At 45.3% G+C, this 17,816-nt stretch overlaps 1 protein-coding gene across 4 annotated transcripts in view; it reads left to right on the forward strand.

Moving 5' to 3' along the window:
- ZNRF1 (zinc and ring finger 1) overlaps window positions 1–15,844 on the forward strand; it is an 87,219-nt gene extending 71,375 nt beyond the window's left edge. The window contains exons 3-5 of one of the 4 annotated variants that reach the window (XM_044663119.1): window positions 7,268–7,373; window positions 9,184–9,274; window positions 15,538–15,844. In XM_044663119.1, the coding sequence (XP_044519054.1) occupies window positions 7,268–7,373; window positions 9,184–9,241 (164 nt within the window). In that variant the 3' untranslated portion in view covers window positions 9,242–9,274; window positions 15,538–15,844. Of the gene's footprint in view, window positions 1–7,267; window positions 7,374–9,183; window positions 9,275–10,086; window positions 11,507–15,537 lie in introns of those variants that run through there. The other 3 variants (XM_044663115.1, XM_044663116.1, XM_044663118.1) reach the window with 3 other exon arrangements.
- Window positions 15,845–17,816: the final 1,972 nt, after the last annotated feature.

The raw sequence follows: 17,816 nt of genomic DNA on the forward strand, positions 1-17,816 counted from the left end.
GACAGAGATGAAGTGACTTGCCCAGAGTCACAGTTATTGTCTAAGGCAGGGTTTGAATTCAGATTCCAGAACTCCAGATCCATCCTCTGCGCAACACTGTCCTCTGACCATTCTGGCAAGGAGAAATTCCACTTGATGTGAGAACATGGAGAAGTTGGTGGAAAGCATCTGAGTAATGTGAGATGAGGAAGAAGGGAGAAGAGGGAGCTCCCAGGTGAGCTAAGGGATCTCAAGAAATCAGGTATAACAAAACTCCACCATGTTACCCCAGGGGAGTTTGGATTTTTTTAACCCTTTACCTTCTATCTTATATTCAATACTCAGTATTGGTTCCAAGATAGAAGAATGGTAAAGGTCAGGCAGTTAGGGCAAAGTGACTTGCCCAGGGTCACACAGATAGGAAGTATTTAAGGCCAGATTTGAACAGTGGATCTCCTGTCTATAGCTCAGTCCACTGAGCCACCTAGCTGCTCCTCCTCAACCTCCAGGGGAGTTTTAGCAACTGTGAACCTGGAAGCTCCTGGGAGTGGCAATAGAAGCTTTTGTACAAATTCATTCAGTCCCAGTGTTAAGCTTGCCCTTATTCTGACTAAAAACCAGATGGGGAGCTTTGGTTCCTTTGATACAGACTCATGTTACTTCATGGAAGCTCCAAACTTCCACCTTTTTCCCTGTGGGGTTTAGTCTATCCTTTTTGTTTTATATCAGTCAGTGACCTCCCAGTATACCTTTCTTCTTCCCCATCCCACCCACCAGCCTTCCCTACTCATGGAAAGGAAAAAGACAGTTAATAAAAACCTACTCGTGTCCTCAGTTCTCCACATTACCCTTTCCTGAGTGTTAGACGGAAGGTAAATTTCCCCACCTCTTCTCTTAACCCAAGCCAAAATTACTGACAACTATACCTTTATACAAAGTGGTTAAGGGAAGCCACTGTCTTCTCTTTCACCAGAGAGGTAGACCTTCTCCTTGCCTGGCCAAACCTCTCTACCTACACAAGCCTATCTTCTGTAGATTCTCCCCTGTCATCCCCACTCTCCCACTAATCTTTAATTTTCCCTGTATCTACCAGCTTCTTTCCTGCTACTTACAAATATGCCTGCATCTCCCCCATCCTCAAAAGAAATCCTCTCCTGACCTATCCTTCGGACTACCCAGTATCACCCATCTCTCCTCCCATTTTTGACTGAATCTTTTGGGAAGACTGACTACAATCAGGACCTCCACTCCTTTATTCTTACTCTCTTCTTAATCCTCTAATCTGGTTTCTGATCTCATCCCAAGGACACCATTCTCTGACTGTGACTAGAGATCTCTTAATTACCAAATCCAATAGCTTTTTCTCAACCTCCCCCTACCTGTCTCCACCCTGTACCACTGCCCATCATCCCCTTCTTGCTACTTTCCTCCCTCTGGGTTTCTGTGGCACTCCCCTCTCATGGCTCTTCTCTGGCTGTCTCCTCCTTTGGCCTCTTGGCTGGTTCCATGTCCAGGCTTCCCTCACCATATATAAGGCTGCCGGGTGCCCCTATCACTCTACTGTCACTCAGTGATCTCATCATCTCCTATGGGGTCTGTTGTCTCTTTGCAGATAATTCTCAGTCTCTTTGAAAACCAGCTGCAGCAGTAATGACTCCATTTCACCCCCCCCCCTCGTCTCTTGCATCTTTCTTCTTCCCAGCCTTCTTCTCCACTTCCCCATGATCTTTCCCTCTGCCACCTCTTAGCACAGTGCCTAGTACACAGGAGCCATATAATAAATGCTTATTGATGGACTGTTCTACTCTGTATGTGTTTTGTGTGGATCTAGTTATATATAGTTTCTGCCTCCGTAGACTATATGCTCCTTGAGAGTGGAGATGGGAACATAATAAAAGTTTGTTAATTAAACATCTTCTCTGGAAGGATCTTAAATTCTTTCTGTGAGGTATAGGATTACTGATAAGAACTAAGTCTTTTTGGTAAGGGCTAGGCAATGGGGATTAAGTCACTTGCCCGGGGTCATATAACTAGGAAGTGTCTAAGGCCACATTTGAACCCAGAGCTTCCTGTCTCCAGACCTGGCTCTCTGACCACTGAGCCAAGAAGCTGCCCCCAAGAACTAAGCTTTCTTGAAACCAGAGAAATGTATATTCTAACAAAATCAAAGTTTTAAAATAGAGAAATGGAACTTTCACTGGCTAAATCTCAGACCTTGGACTTAGTAAGAATTTTTCTGTTTTAACTGGTCTTCCTGTGATTAACTGGGGGTCCCCCCCAGCCCCCAGGCTGTTATCTACCCTGTTGCTGTTTTTTTTTTCCCTCAGGGCAGTAAACATAGTGGGATACCTCACTCTTCTTTTTCTTCATTCCCCACCTTCACATGAAGGCTCTGTGCAAGCTGGGTTAGACAGTCTTTGTATTTGGAGCTCAGCAGAGTAGCCCCATTCTATCTATACTATTTTTCTTTGCCAGGTTTGGAATTTCATTGGCACTTTACAACCCTTGTTCACTAACCTTCAAAACTTCTCAACTTAAAAAAATTTAATTAAAAAAAATTCTGAACTTATCCTTTCTTCCTCTACCCCTGCTCCCCACTTGAGGCCATGACTTAGTATACAGTACTGGGTTGGAAAATGATCAGTGGATAGATGGAGCAATTTATTAATATGCCAGGTAGTATGCTAAGGGACAGGGAAGTACACACAAGTATACAAGACAGTCTCTATCCTTACCTTATCCAAAAGGAGCTTACGTTCTGTTAGGAGAAGATAACCCATGGGGTGGGACACTCATGTTTAAGCAAGTCATCCGAGGGAGGCAGAGAATCTGGGGCTGAGTCAAGCAGGGGGTAAAGGGAACTTGGCCAAGGCCCCTCTTGAGATCGAAGTAGAAACCTATCAAGAGTGCTGGCCTCAGGGTAGAATGAGGATCCAGAGATTCCCATCCATTCAGGAGAAGCAAGCATCAGACCCTAGGGTGCTCAAATAAATCTTTCCATTAGTATTAAAAGTTGCCTGAGAAAGTGAAATCACCATCAGGAATTTCATCCCTCTCTCTTTGAGTTTGGCCAGTATCATTAAAGAGAAGAGTCCAGCCCAACTTAATCAAGTTATTTAATTAATAATATTGTCTAGTAGAATAAAATGTTAGGTGAGTGGATTTTAGAACTCAGAAGGGCCTTAAGGAGTTTTATATCGTGATCCTCCAGTCCAGGTCTTTTATTTTCCAGATTTAAAAAGGGTGGGGTGGATAGAGAGAGGGGGTTATTCTGAACTGCTTGCAATGTGATTAAAGCTGTGATCTTGCCCTGCTTGTCAACATTGTGTCCTCTGCCTTTTCTGGTAGGATTGATTCTAGTGGGATTCTTCTGTTAGCTTGATGTGTGGCCAAGCAGAGATATGACCAGAATCAGATGTCAGCCTTCTAGATTCTCTAAGTGCTCAATTTGCCATTCAAACCCTTCATAACTTGGCCCCCCCACTACCTTTCCAGACTTCTTTCACCTTACTCCCCGATACCTGGTCCACTGACACTACCTTGCTATTAAGACAAAAAGACAGCCCACCTCTCTGAGCTTTGGGCATTTTCTTGGGCTGTCCCCTATCCCTAGAATGCTCTCTCTCATCTGGCTTCCTTCAAGTTCCAACTAAAATTCCATCTTTTACTGGAAGCTTTTCCCAACCACTTCTGATTCAAATGCCCTTTCCTCTTTTAATTATATCCTATTTATTCTGCATATAGCTTGTTTGCTTATTGTCCCTTACCCCCAACTCCATTAGATTTTGAGTTTCTTGAGAGGAAGGACTGTCTTTTGCCTTTTTGTATCCCTAGTGCTTAACAAATTGCTCAGCACTTAGTAGGCCCTTAATAAATTATATTAAAAGTATATTTACTCTTATGAGCTGATTCTCCCATAACTGGAGCCCATGAGATTCAGGTTTGGTGTTAAACACAGGATTTTCTCTATAGATGGTGATGGCCTTGACCAGTGATTTTGAATCTTTTAGAGACTGAGTAACCAAACTGCAACCCTCATTCTCCCATTGGGCTGCTGGGCAGAGGTGGGGGGTGATGGGAAGGATGTCCTCAGGCACCTGTGGAGAGGGAGAGGGGAGCAGCCCCCTCCGGCATGCATGCCATAGGTTCACCAACAAGGTTCTAAGCCATTCAGTTTCTTGCTCATCTCACAGAATGTCTGTGAGCCTGGCATGGGATGAGTATAGAGGTACTCTTCAAATCCAAAAAATACTTCCAGACATATCAAGGAGCATTTTTGTCAAGGTGAAGCTTAATCCTGTTCTAGCTCTGTTGAGGTACAGGGGCTCATTTAAAAGAGTTATTGCATTTCTTATCAAATGTTGGTGTGAAGTGCCTTAATGTTGGTAAAGGTAGAAGGAAGTCAGTAAGCATTTTTTTAAACCTTACCTTGGATCTTAGATTTGATATTAAATTTTGGTTCCAAAGAAAAAAGAAGTAAGAAACATTTGTACAACCCAGTGAAATTGCTTGTTGGCTCTAAGAACAGGAAGGGAAGAGGGGAGGGAAATAAAATGAATCATGTAAATGTGGGAAAATATTTTTAAATAAATTAATTAATTAAAAAATAGGTAAGGGCCAGGCAATTAAGTGATTTACCCAGCGTCACACAGTGTGGATGTGTCTGAGGCCACATTTGAACCCAAGATCTCCTGTCTTGAGGCCTGACTATCCACCGAGCCACCTAGCTACCACTTAGCAAGTACCTATTAAGTACTTATGGAATGCTAGACACTGGGGATACAAGTACAAATGCAGTAATCCCTCCTTGAAATGAGCCCACATGCTGTTTGGGAAGGCACCAAATACATCTACATGTATATCTGCATAAATACAAAGGTAGTGGGGTAGGAGCAGGGGAAAAGGGGGATCCAGAAAGTCTCCATGCAGAAGATGAAGCTTGAGCTTAGAGAGAGAAGGATCCTATGAGACAAGGGTAAGGAGGAGTCTTTTAATTGATGAGGAGGCTGAGAAGTGGTCAGACAAGTGCAAACCAGGAGAGAGCAATGAATGTCTTGAAAATCCAGAGAGAAGAAAGTGTCCATGAGGACAGGGTCATGGGCAGAGTCAAATGTAGCAATAAATGGAGAACGCTGAGTACTGAGGAGGGACCTGCACATGTGACAATTAAAAGATCATTCACTTTGGAGAGAGTTTCAATTGAATGAGATGTTTGGGAGCCAAATTGCAAGGGTGAGTAAGAGGAGAGGAAGTGGAGGCAGCAAATATAGGCTGCCAGTTTTTGGGTTTTTCCCCCCCCTCAGAGTTTGACTCAGAAGGACAGAAATTCAGGATCATAGCTTGAGGGGATGTTAGGGTCTAGGGAAGAGTTGGGAAGATTGAGAGACTTGGGCCTATTTGAAAGTAGAAGATAGGGAGAGGCTGAAGATTCTAGAGAAAAGAGGGAGATTGAGAATGCAATCAGCTAGAGAAGATAGAGGAGATGGGACCCCCTCCCCCTCCTCGTGTAGGTCTTCACCATCTCACAGCTGAATGACCTGTCTGCCTCCCTTGGGTTTCTCTCTCTACACAGTTCATCCTGTACTTAGATGTCACATGGAGGTCTCCAGTAGCTCCCTATTACTCCAGGATCAAATCTGAAATCCTCTGTTTGATTTTTCAGTTCCCTTACACTTTGCTCTCCAACACACACTCTGCAGTCTCTGGGCCTTTGCATTCTCCATGGCTGTCTCCCATGCTTGGCCCCATCTCCTTCCTCATCTCTACCTCCTGGTTTAACTGGCTTCCTTCAAGCCTCAGCTAAAATCCCACCTTCTTCAAGAAGTCTTTCCCAGGCCTCCTTAAGCCCAGTGCCTCCCTCCAGTAGATTCTGCCTACATCTTCTTTGTACACATTGTTTATCCATGCTTCCCACACTTGACTGGGAGCTTCTTGAGGGCAGGAATTGTTTTTGGCCTCTTTTTGTATCCCCAGAGCTTAGCACAAGGCCTGATACACAGTAGGTGCTTGATAAGCACCGACTGACTGATTGGCCTTTGCAAGGAGAAGGGCCACCTTCTTGTCAGAGATCCATGCAACAAAAGGAGAGGGTGAGAAATGATGCCAGGGGTCTAAGATAAGAGAATGGAAGTAGAAGGAGCTCCTGCTATAACTGGCTTCAATTTTTGAGTAAAATTAGTCAAGGTCCTCAGTATGGGGGTTGAAGAGGAAGATATTTGAAGCACTTTCTGTGTGGAAGATGGGGAGACAATCAGGGAGGAATAAAAGGACTTCCTTTGAACTGGGATAACATGAATCTGTAATATACTGAGTTGCTTGTGAGATCTTACAGTGCTAGGCAACCCAGTAGTATTCTCTCATACCCTGGTCTGACTAGGGGCTCCAGACATACAATACCATCTCTCCATGAGACAGATGACATCTACAGGAGTCTCTAAGCTATTTGAAAAGTGTTGGGCCCCATAGAGCAGTCAAACCACAAGCATGGGCATACCAGCCAAACGACTGGATCAGCCCTGACTTCAGAAAAGATTTTTTCGTGAGGCTTGGCAAAAGGGGTATCATTTGTAAGAAAGGCCTCTGATTTTTGGTTGGGAAGGGCAAGGAATCTGCTCAGCCAGTGTGGCAGAGGGAGGAGTCTGTGGATAAAACTGTGGGCTCCTGTTTTTGACCAGGGTTGCTGACTACCCCAATTTACTTCCAGCTGTTGTCTCCAGCTGCTCTCCAATATGGATCTTTCCTTCTTGCTCTTCCCAGAATTTCTCTCCCTTCTCCTTTCCTTTCCCTTCTATCATTTCTTCCCCTTTTTTCTCCTCTCTTCCTCCTTTCTTTCTTCCCAATTTTGATTTCATGCCATTCCCTCTGACTAGAACACCTACCTCTCTACTCTGCCTCATATCTTCTCTATTTTTTCAAACCCTAATTTAAGTGCTACCCTTCTATGAATCTTAACCCTCTCCCCCTTACATAGAATTCACAGGAATTTCTGTTGGTAGCACTACTCCTTTGGCACTTAATCATCTGTTGCTTTTATTGTGCTTTATTGTTGGTTTTTTTTTTAACTTTTCTTTCCCATTAAGCCACCATCCTGTAACTGTTGGGTCTTATCTCTCCCAGTAAAATACATTCCTAAAGGACAAAGATTCCTCTTACTTATCAGTAGCCTCCCACCTCCAGTAGCACAAATTTGTGCCTCCCTAAGTGCTTAGGACCTGACTGTTGAATATTGGGATGCCTCTTGCTTCCTGACCACACTGTGGTTACCCTGTCTCTTCTCATCCCATTACAGATGATGTGCTGACTAAAGATGCAGGAGAATGCGTGATCTGCCTGGAGGAGCTACTTCAGGGGGACACCATAGCAAGGCTGCCCTGCCTCTGCATCTATCACAAAAGGTACGGGAAGGTTGGGAGGATCCAGAGTTCTAAGGATGCTGCTGTTAGAAGAGGCTAACTGCACCCTTCATGCTTCTCTGAAGAAGCTTCCCCATCCCCACTCTGTTGTCACCTTAGATGTGGGCATGCTAGGCATGAGATCAGGACAGAAGGTGGCCATTATTTGACCATCCAGGAGGCTATCGGGCTGGTAGAAGGGGAGAAAGGAAGGGCTTGTCTGAGGGCCAGGGCAGGGCTGGTTGGGTGAGGGCACTTTTGACTGAAGTTTAGTTCTGATTTTCCTTCCCTAGATAGCTACAGTCACAGGGAAAGCTGGGCCTCATCCCCCATGCTCTGTCTTGTTCTATATCCTGACTACAAGATTCGCTCGTCATCCTTCTTGGCCACATTCTCCTCCTTACCGATCTCTTTCCTCTCAGCGTCGAGCCATAATGGCCCTGAGCCATGCCAGGGGCTGGTGGGTGAGGGTGGGAGAGGGCTGGGCAGGTGCCCAGCAGCACACTGCCAGAGACAATAATAAGCACTACCTGTTTAGCTGTGGCACTGAAAGCTACTATATTTAGCATTGCTGAGGTTTCTCCTGCGTGCTCCACCCCAGCACCTCAATCTTATTTCCAACTGGAAAGAAGACACTTCCTCCCCGATGACTCCATGTTCTCTGCTACAGAGACATTGTGTACCTTCAGTGGGGCACCACCTGTTCTCCCCCCACACACACACCCTCCCTCCCTCACCTTCCCAAGCACTTGAGGGCATAGCGACGGCCCTGGCTAACACGTTCTCCAAAGCCCTGGCCCACCAAACCCACAGAGTCCCCAGGAAGTGGCAAAGGCTGTTAGCAAGCAGGCCCTGGGCCAGGATGACCTGGTGGAAGTCACTGGCTCAGAGGGGCCCTGGGGAACCTTGGAAGGAAACAGTATTAGGGCAAGAAAACATTTGGCCCCAGAAAAGAACATGAGTAAATTCTGGGCTCCCTCCCTTTGGATAACCTCAGACTGATCTGCCAGTCAAGAAAAGAGCTATCATTCTCTCCCATCATTTTCCCCGTTTATACATCTTGCCATTACCTGATGAGGTTCACATGGCGCCTTACATGGCGGCCCTCTCCCCAGTTTCTTCCTTGGTGATGTCAGGCAGTAGCAGCAGCAGCAGCAGCAGCAGCAGCTTCCCTTTCCTCCTCCCCTGCCAGGGGGCAGGTTCTGACTGCTCAGCTGCAGCTACAGTGGTTTTCCCCATAGACAGATCGTCACCCATAAGGTCTTCTCATGGGAAACCCCTGTTTCACTGACCCAAGACAGACAAGAGATGACCGAGCCTTGCTTTTCTTGCCAAACCTTCCCCCGCCCCAGATTTAGCCCGTGGACTTTCCCTTCCACCACTTCTCTGAGGGTCGTTTCCTAGCAGAAGCCCACCGGCTTCATAAAATCTACAATTTTTTAACTGAAAGGGAATCGTCCAGATTAATTTCAAACATATGAAAATGAACCTAGAAGTTAAGCAACTTGCCCAGGGTCCTTCACCCTGTCTATAGCAGAGCCAGCTGTCTCTTTCCTTCCAGTAAAGCTTGAGCAATATGACTTCCTTTTCCAAATATGGCAGAACCTGGTCCTTGAATTTGCTCCCGGAGTCTTCTTTAGTCATATTTGTGGGGTCTGATTTCTGGGAGGGAGGGGTCCTAGAGATCAATCTCTTTTCCTAGTAATAGCCTAAAGCCCTGCTTGGGAATCATGCCCTTTGAAATGGGAATGGTAGTGAGAGGAACGTGGCTACCTGCTAACTAATGCTCTTGCGTGTTCTCTCTCTGCCTCAGCTGTATAGATTCATGGTTTGAAGTGAACAGATCTTGTCCTGAGCACCCTTCCGATTGACTCCTCAGGCATGCTTGCTGACTCCTCTCAAAGGTGAGCGGCTGCAGGAGAGGCCTGTTGGGGTCAGGCCTCCCCTACAGGATCCTTGGCAAGGATTCTCAGCTTGTTGCTTCAGGTGGGGGTAGGAGGCCATGTTATTCTTAGAGCACCATCCCTGAGGAAGGGGGTGGGAAAATATTACAAAATGACAGTTTCACAAGAGGCAAATGCTTTTGTGGAGGCGGGGGGATAAAGGGTGCATGATTAGGGATAGCAACTGGACCAGTGATGTTTTTTGGTATAGGGAACTCCCTCCGCCAAAATAAATGGCACCTTCTCTGCCACTTAAAAAATTAAGAGGGCACTGCTGAGAAATTAAGTGACTTGTCCATAGTCATGAGCCCTGTAAGTGTCAAAGGCAGAATTTGAACCCAAGTCTTCCTGGTATAAGACCAGTTCTCTATCCATGATGCATCTCTTTGATTATAATTCTGAAGACAGTAGGGCAGGACAAGGATAAACAGTAGAGAAAGGGCAATGGGTACTCACCATCCCAGACCTATACAGAAAGGAGTACAGAAAGCCCTGGATTCTTTTCAGTGTTGTGCTTAATCAGGTTTGGTGAAAGAAGGGTTCCCTCTGGAGAAAACCATGCCTCAGGCTGTCCTGGATAATGGGTGCCTGCCCCCTGATCTAAGTGGGCTCTGCCAGGAGCACACCAAGTCCAGCTAACCCTGAGGGCTTCCCTGAACCACCAAGGAGTTTCTTGATTTCTTCATTGGATTATCACCAGTGGCTGTTCCCCCCACCCCATTGCCCTTCCCCTGTGTGGACTTAGGGGTTTGATCTTTCATTTTCTTTCCCAGGGCACCTTGCTTTACTGCTGACCATCCTCTCCCCCATCCCACCTGTCCCTTCAAAGTTCTGGGCTGGTATTTTGTTTTGTAAAGAAACCCACCAATACCCTTTAATCCACTCCAGCACCTCAGTTGGGTTTTGATTTTCTTCATCGTTTTTGGTTAGTTTTTGTTTTATTTTATTATTTTATTTATTTCAACTAAACCCCCAGAACAGATGATGTCAGACCAATCAGGGACATCTGCTATTTTTACAAACTTCACCTCAAATATTGATGACATGGGGAGAGAAGAGGAATGGAGCCTGTCGCTGGATTGCGAGCCTGAAATCCTGTCATGATGTTTGGCTTCAGGGGGCTCCCCCCAGACACCAACAGCAGACATGACCCATTGAGCCCCCCGGGCCTCTGGTGGGATGGAGCTGCTGCTGGCCCTCTGGCCAGACGGAGCACGACTTATTTATTACAGTCCCCAAAGGACAGCCCCCTGTCCCTAAGACAAGGCTTCTCAGGCGCCAGACAGAGCTTGGGACACGAGGGGACAGGGCACCCTTCTGCACTGACTTGGAGAGAGTTGTTTTCCCCCTTCTCCCTTGAGGACACTTAATCAGATGAGGATGAATTTGAAAGAAGAGACAACTGCAGCCCTCCCCATCCCCTGCTCCCACCCCAGGAGGGAAAGGGCATTTTCTTTTACCTTTGAAAGGCATTGTGGGTCTGTCTTTAACGTGTTTACAAACAAACAAACAAACAAACAAATGAGTCTAGTGTCCACTGGTGTTTTTCCTGGTGATGTTTACAAGATTCCTGTTTTGCGTGACTGAACCCAGCCAAGTCCTCCCAGCCAGCATCCTCTCTTTCCCCTCCCACCTGACTTGATTCCCATCTTCAATTTGAGTTTTGCACTTTCCTCCTCTCGCCTCTAGACTCCACTTGGTGTCATGACTCCTAATTGCCAAAAAACCCAACCCTTCCAAGCCTTTTCCTCCTGTTTTCCATCTCCATTTCTCCTTCCCTGCCCTCACCCAGTTTTGGTCTTCAGTACAGTTCAGAGGATCTAAAAAATCACAAGTGTCCTGCAAAGATGCCTGAACATTTTTCTTAGACCCTTGTGGATATTTTCTCTCTCTCTTTTTTTTTTCAAAAAACTTTTAAAAATTTATTAAAAAAAAAAAAAAAAGGAAAAGAGGTACAGCCACACCCCTGTTTTCAGGCACTCTGTTTGAGAACATTTTAGCCATCAACGTTCACACGTGGCATCAGCCCATGCAGGATAGGTTTATGTATTTATATATTAAAAAAAAACAAACTTAAAACGTTTAAAAAAATGTTCAAAGCTTGGGGGAAAACCTTTCTTCATTAGTCAAGGTGTTTTGATATGGTATTAAAATAATGTTCAATAAAAGATGCTTGGTGTGATTTTATTTTAATTGAGTTTTGCTTGTGATGCCAAGAACTAAGGATACTTCAGGCCTTTGCCTCCCCCCTTAATCTCATGGTCTCCCTGTTGAGCCTGAGATATGGTTGATAGGTGGTTGATACCTGTACCCCATCAGGTTCAGAGGAAAGATAGTCATATTCAAAGGCATTTTTATCAGCTCTGCTAGCCCTTTCTTCCATCTGTCCTACAGGCTTAGTACCACCTGGCCTAGTGGTGAAAAATTGGGGGCCCAACAGCCAAAACTGCAATATGTGTTTGAATGGCGGCAAGAGATCTTGTCCCATCTGGGAAGAGGTTGGTGCGGAGGGAATAGGAGGGATGAAGGCGAGGGACCCTAGATTGCCTGGCTAAAAGGGTAATTGACTGGCTTCCATCAGACAACCTTTGGCGGATCTCATACACTCCTCTCTTTTGCTTATAACCAGTTTGCATCTTGCAAGGTGAGTCATGATAGCTTCAGTGCGGGGTTATAGAGAGTGGGACCAGCTTGGAGTTGGGCTAGAAAAGATAAGAGCCCTCCTAGCAGTACAAGGACCAGAAAGATGGTGAGCATGAGGTGGCCAGATGTGGACCCTTATTGTTGTGACTCTGAATACCCTCCCTGACCCTGTAATTCTGATAGCATTGTTCAGACTTAGGCAAAGGATCTGCAGCCAGTATTTCTAGTTGCTAGTGGTTCTGCTAATGTCAGCTAGCTTTCCTCCCAGATCCATGTACCTACATCAAGAAGATAATCCTAACTTTCCCTTTGCAATTTGCTCTTATGATAGAGATAACAGAAGGAGCAATTATCCCATGGTCCCCACTATCCTAGTTACTATCCTTTTTGTCCTTTTCATTCTTCCCTCTCCCAAAACATGTTAGCAGCAAGAGGCTTTTTGAATAAGATATGTGAAATAAGATTACCCAGATATCTTTAAAAGTAAAAATCAAGAATATAAAACTTAGCTAAATCAGCAAATATTTTAAATATACATCAATTCCAAGTTCCAGCTAAGGAGAAATTGATAGAAGCCACTACCAAAGAATCAGTTTTCCCTTCTGAGGGAGAATGTTAGTCTGTTTTGAATTGCTAGTTAGCCACACTTATGCCCCAGCTGTTAAAACAGGGTGGTATAATAGAGCCCTGGGTTTAGAGTCACAAGACCTGGGTTCCAGTTGTTGCTCTTCTATTTATTAGCCATTGGCTGAGCCACTTGACCTCATTTCTCTCATCTGCAAAATGAGGTGAGTGAATCATAATATTTTTCAATTCTCAGTCCTATCTCACCTGTGTGCCCATGTTGCAAATCATCTCTGAACTTGTCTCAACCTCTGTAAAATAAGAACTGGTACCTACTTCATAGAGCATGATATACATCAGCTATTATTACTTCAACTAAACTGGATTGTTTCAAAGATGGACACAAGGTCAGGTTAATGGTGGGGAGGGGAGTGTTAAGTTCTCTCTGATTTCTCTGACAGAGAACACTCCTTAGATCAGCAATGATAGAACAACAAAGCTTGTGGAATATAGGACACACCTAGCTACTTTCCTTTCATGGGTTCAAGTAGCAAGGCTTAGGTTCATTATAATCTCATATTTTGAACTGACAGGTACAATTGTCCGATCTTTGAAATATCATGGGGAATGAAAAAGGTGCCTCAGGATTCGAGGAGGATAAATGTCCTGATTTACAAAAGAGGATAAGAATGTGGAATCTGCAAACTGTAGGCCAGTGATCTTGACTTGGATTCCTGGAAGAATTCTGCAGCATCATTAAAGGAATGGTTAAGAATCATGGAGAGCCAGTAGGTTTTCATTAAGAACAAGTCAAGCCAGACTAACCTATTTTTCTTTTATGACAGGGTTACTATACTAGTAAATCAGAACAATACTAGCTCTTTAAGTTTACCTAGTTTTTAGCCAAGCATCTGATAATCTTTGATGCAATATTGTGGAAAATATGGAAAGATGGTTGATAAAACAATAGGACCATTAGATGAATTTGGAATGAATTGAGTGCCTGGACCTAAAGAGTAGTGCTTAAAGATTGGATGTTAATTTAGGTCTCGAAAATAGAAATTAAAAGAATTCGCTGATCACCTCCTGAAAGAAATCCCAAGATTAAAAATTCTAGAACTATTATAGCCAAATTCCAGAAATCCCAAGTCAAGGGACAAAATACTACAAGCAGCCAGGGGAGAAAAAATTCAAATATTGGGGAACCGCAATCAGGATTACACAGGACCTAGGTCTCCATGGGCATCTGTCAGGGACCTATGCCATTGGTCCTTTGACAGTTAGCTTTTTTTTTTTTCCAGTGACACAGACTTCCATGGAAGGCATGGTTCTCAGATTTGCAAATGACACCAAACTGGGAAGGAGGGGTTAACACACTGGATAGCAGGATTCAGAATTCTTGATAGGCTAGAAAAATGAGTTGAATCATGACAAGATAAAATTTCATGGGGAAAAATGTCAAGTTTACTGGGTTTCAAGAAATCAGTTCCACAGCTAGCCAGATCATCCAGAAAGGATCTGTCCATTTCAGTATCCTGAATGAAAGCTCACTCTGAGCCAACTGTGATATGGCAGCCAAGAAAAACTTATGGTAATCTTAGATATTGAGAAGTGGCATGTTCAGGACTAGAGAGGTGACAATACTACGGTATTCTACCTTGGTTGCACTATATCCAGAATATTGTGTTCAGTTCTGGACATTACATTTAGACAGGTTGTGGATGAGCTGGAGGAAGTTCAGAGTAGAGCGGCCAAGAGGGTCAAAGACCATATGAGGATAGGTTGAAGGGGAGCTAGCAGTGTTCAGTCTGGAGAACAGAAGCTCTTTGAGGCTTCTCACAGATGTTTGAAAGGCTATATGGGAAAGATAAAACTTGTTCTGGTTGGCCTCAGAGGGCAGAATTAAGAACAAATAGGTAGCAATTAATGTTGTACCTACTAAGGAAGAATTGAATTCAGATTCAGCTATAGACATTTACCAGCCCTATGACCCCAGGCAAAGTCACTTAATTGCTGTCTGCCTCAGTTTCTTCATCTGTAAAGTGAGGATAAATAGCACCTACTTCCCAGAGTGGTTGAGAGAAACTATATTAATGCTATTGTCATCGTTGCTGTTATTATTACCTACTGTGTATCAGACAGTGCCCTACATTCTGGAAATGCATGGATGAAAAAGAAACAATCCATGCCTTCTAGGAACTTATGTGCTGTCTCTGTATGAATAAGTACACAAATACAAGGTAACTTAAAGACAGAGCTCAGGAAAGGCTCTGTGTAAAGAGCTAAGCTTTGAAGGAAAAGTAGATACAATGAAGGAAATTTAGGCTTACCGAAAGGGGAAACATTCAGTGAGAATTGTCCCAAAGCGAGGTGGGCTGCCATGGGAGGTATTGGATTTGCCTTCACTAGAGGTCTCCCATCAAAGGATGATTCCTTTTCATCTCTCTTTGAGAGATGAAAGGGGATTCTTATTCAGGGACAGATTGGACCAGATGGGCTTTCAGGTCCCTTTCTGCTCTGATTTTGTGACCTCTGGATCAATTTACCTATCTGTAGGACATTGGACTAGACCTCTGCCCCATTCTAAATCGATGACCTTTTACTGTTGCCTTTTTGAAATGCTTATTAAAGATTGATCACTTCCTAACTCATTTGTTGCTCTTTGTCCTTAAACGTTCCAAGTCTGTTCTAAATGAGAGACAGCTCCCCTGGGAAGAAGCTGTTCTCAGAGCTGCAGTGGCCAGGATCTGAAAGACCTTGCCATTAAACCGGAGAATGAAAGGCTCCCCAGCCCTACTTCAGCAGCCTGCGGAGCGCTAGAAACGATCAATCAGAGGCTTTCTCCCTGGGCCTGGAATTCCCATGGCTACTCTGGCATCACTGAGGATGTCAGATGTGTGCGCTTCTCTTCCTGTGTCTGTCTGTCTGCCTGCAGAGTAGATACGTCATCCTCAACTAGCAGCTCCCAGTCCTGCCTGGTAACTGTGTCTCCCTGTTCTATATTTACCTCCTGGCAGCGCAGGCCGGGGAAGGAAGCCGCTCAGAAGATCTCCTTGCCTGACCTCTGGACCCACGCACCCTAGGTTGGACTGAGCCAAGGATTGGGGGCTGGGAGGAGGCAGACAGCGTGCAGGCTGGGTAACAGTGCTTGGCGTGGGGGGCTCTGAGGGGAGGAGGGAGAGTCACGGCAGGCTTCCTTCGAGGCTCTGATGAGCACCTCAGCCCATCACCCTGCATCCAGTTTGTAGAGACCTCTGCTGAGGCACCCACCTCCCAGGGTTGTTGGGAGAATCAGATGAGAGTGTCTGGCTTAGCACACTGCCTGGCACTCAGCGGGTGCTTAATAAATGCTGGCTTCCTTGGTTTCTTTCTCTGCCCTGTGCCCCCTTTTCATCTATGGTCTCAGTGCCTTGAATTGTGCCTGATACGTGGGAAATACTTAATGAACATTTGTTGATTGACTCTCAGGCTTGTGAACCAGGCAGCCTAACCCTGGTCCATCTTCTGGGCTCTGGATATTGGAGTCATTTGTTCCACCATGACTCGCCCTTTTATTTGGCTTCTCTTCACCCTCTACTTGGCTCTCTGCAGACCTGGGCTGCCCCAAGAGCAGCCCTAGGGACAGTAGCCTAAGTCAGGCGTAAATCCCACACCACAAGGAAGGATCGGAGGCATTTGTGCCGGGATCTTTCCAGCTGCCAGCTTGTCCAACTCCTTTCTGGTTGTTTTGACTTGGGTGACTGCTGCCTTGGAGTGAAGGGGTCTGTGAGCAGACTCCCATCTGCCGCTCCAGGAGGAGCAGAGAGAAGGGATCCAGGCCCCCCCCCCCAGGCACTTCAGATCTCAGCCTCTTTAATTATTCCGCATCGCTGGCCTCTCCCCTTCTTGGGAATATCAGAATGGAGTGGCTGGTCTGCCAGGGGAGACTCACCCAGGTTTACAAAGTTCCCTTCATGAGCCAATGCAAGCAGAACCCCAAGCCAAGAATTCTGTGAAGTGGGGGCTGGCTGCAGCAGAAGCCAGAGGTCTTGAGCCCCTTAGAGGGACAGCAGAAGACTTCATTGGATGTGCAGGCAAAGGAGGCAGCACATTACTGCAGAGTGCTGGAATTTGGGAATCACCTTCACTTTCTTGGCATTTAATCCCAGCCTCTGTTTCTTCATCTATGAAATGGGTATAGTGGCACCTACTTTACAGGGCTACTTGGAGTAGCAAATGAGGTCATCTCTCCAAAGTACTTTGCAAATCTTAGATAAATGCAACTTGTTAATGAAGTTGCCCAAAGGAGCAGAGGAAGCCTCCCAGCAGACACCAGCCTGCCTCTCCCTGGTTGGAACTCAAGCTCCTTCCTCCACTGTGCTTGTGCCCATGGTCAGTGGATTTGAGTAGCCTGCTGCTTAGAAGCTTGGGTTCAAACTGCGTAAGATGCACCTAGCACATGTTTTCTCATCTGTCCTTGGGTTAATATTTTTATTGCTTATGGGGCAGCTGGGTGGCTCAGTGGATAAAGAGCCCAGGCCTGGAGATAGGAGGTCCTGGGTTCCACTCTTACCTCAGACACTTCCTAGCTGTGCGACCCTGGGTAAGTCACAACCCCCATTGCCTGGTCCTTACCGCTCTTCTGCCTTGGTACCAATACATAGTATTGATTCTAAGATGAACAAAAGTTAATTTTTTTTTACTGTTTAGGGTTGTCACGAAGACATTGAAAGCCTTTAAGCATTATGTACATGTGAGTAATTATTACTTACAGATGAGAAAATTGATGGACCAGATTGGGTAATGAGACTTCGGCAAATTAACAGAAGTAGTATTTTTTTAAAGTAGGATTTGAACACAGGTTCCCTTGTTTTCAAAGCCAGTGAATGCACTTCCCACTATAATTTGGTGACTCCTGCTGCCTTGATAAATTGCATCTATGCCTGGAATGGGCAGAAGTCAGGAGAGGCCCAAGCAGATGGAGAGGATGGAAGAGGAGAGAAAGCCCATGAGGTGCCAGGCCCAAACATTTAAATCAGGGGTCGGCAATGTATGGCTCTTTCTGCAGGAGCCATAAAGTCCATTTTTTTTCAGGCGATGTTACAGGAGCGGCACTGTGAGCACTGTACAGCTCTCACGAAATTACATTTTTTTAAAATGTGGTGTTTATGGCTCTCACGGCCAAAAAGGTTGCCAACCCCTGATTTAAATGAAACCAAGGAGCCATTCAATACTCGCCCACCCTTTGTCCTCACTCTGTTTGCTCAGTGGGAGGAAGCCTCCCATTTTCTTGCCCGCCCTTCAGTAAGCCAAGTTC

The sequence above is a fragment of the Gracilinanus agilis genome, chromosome 2 (assembly GCF_016433145.1).
Source record: "Gracilinanus agilis isolate LMUSP501 chromosome 2, AgileGrace, whole genome shotgun sequence".
Lineage (NCBI taxonomy): Eukaryota > Metazoa > Chordata > Mammalia > Didelphimorphia > Didelphidae > Gracilinanus > Gracilinanus agilis.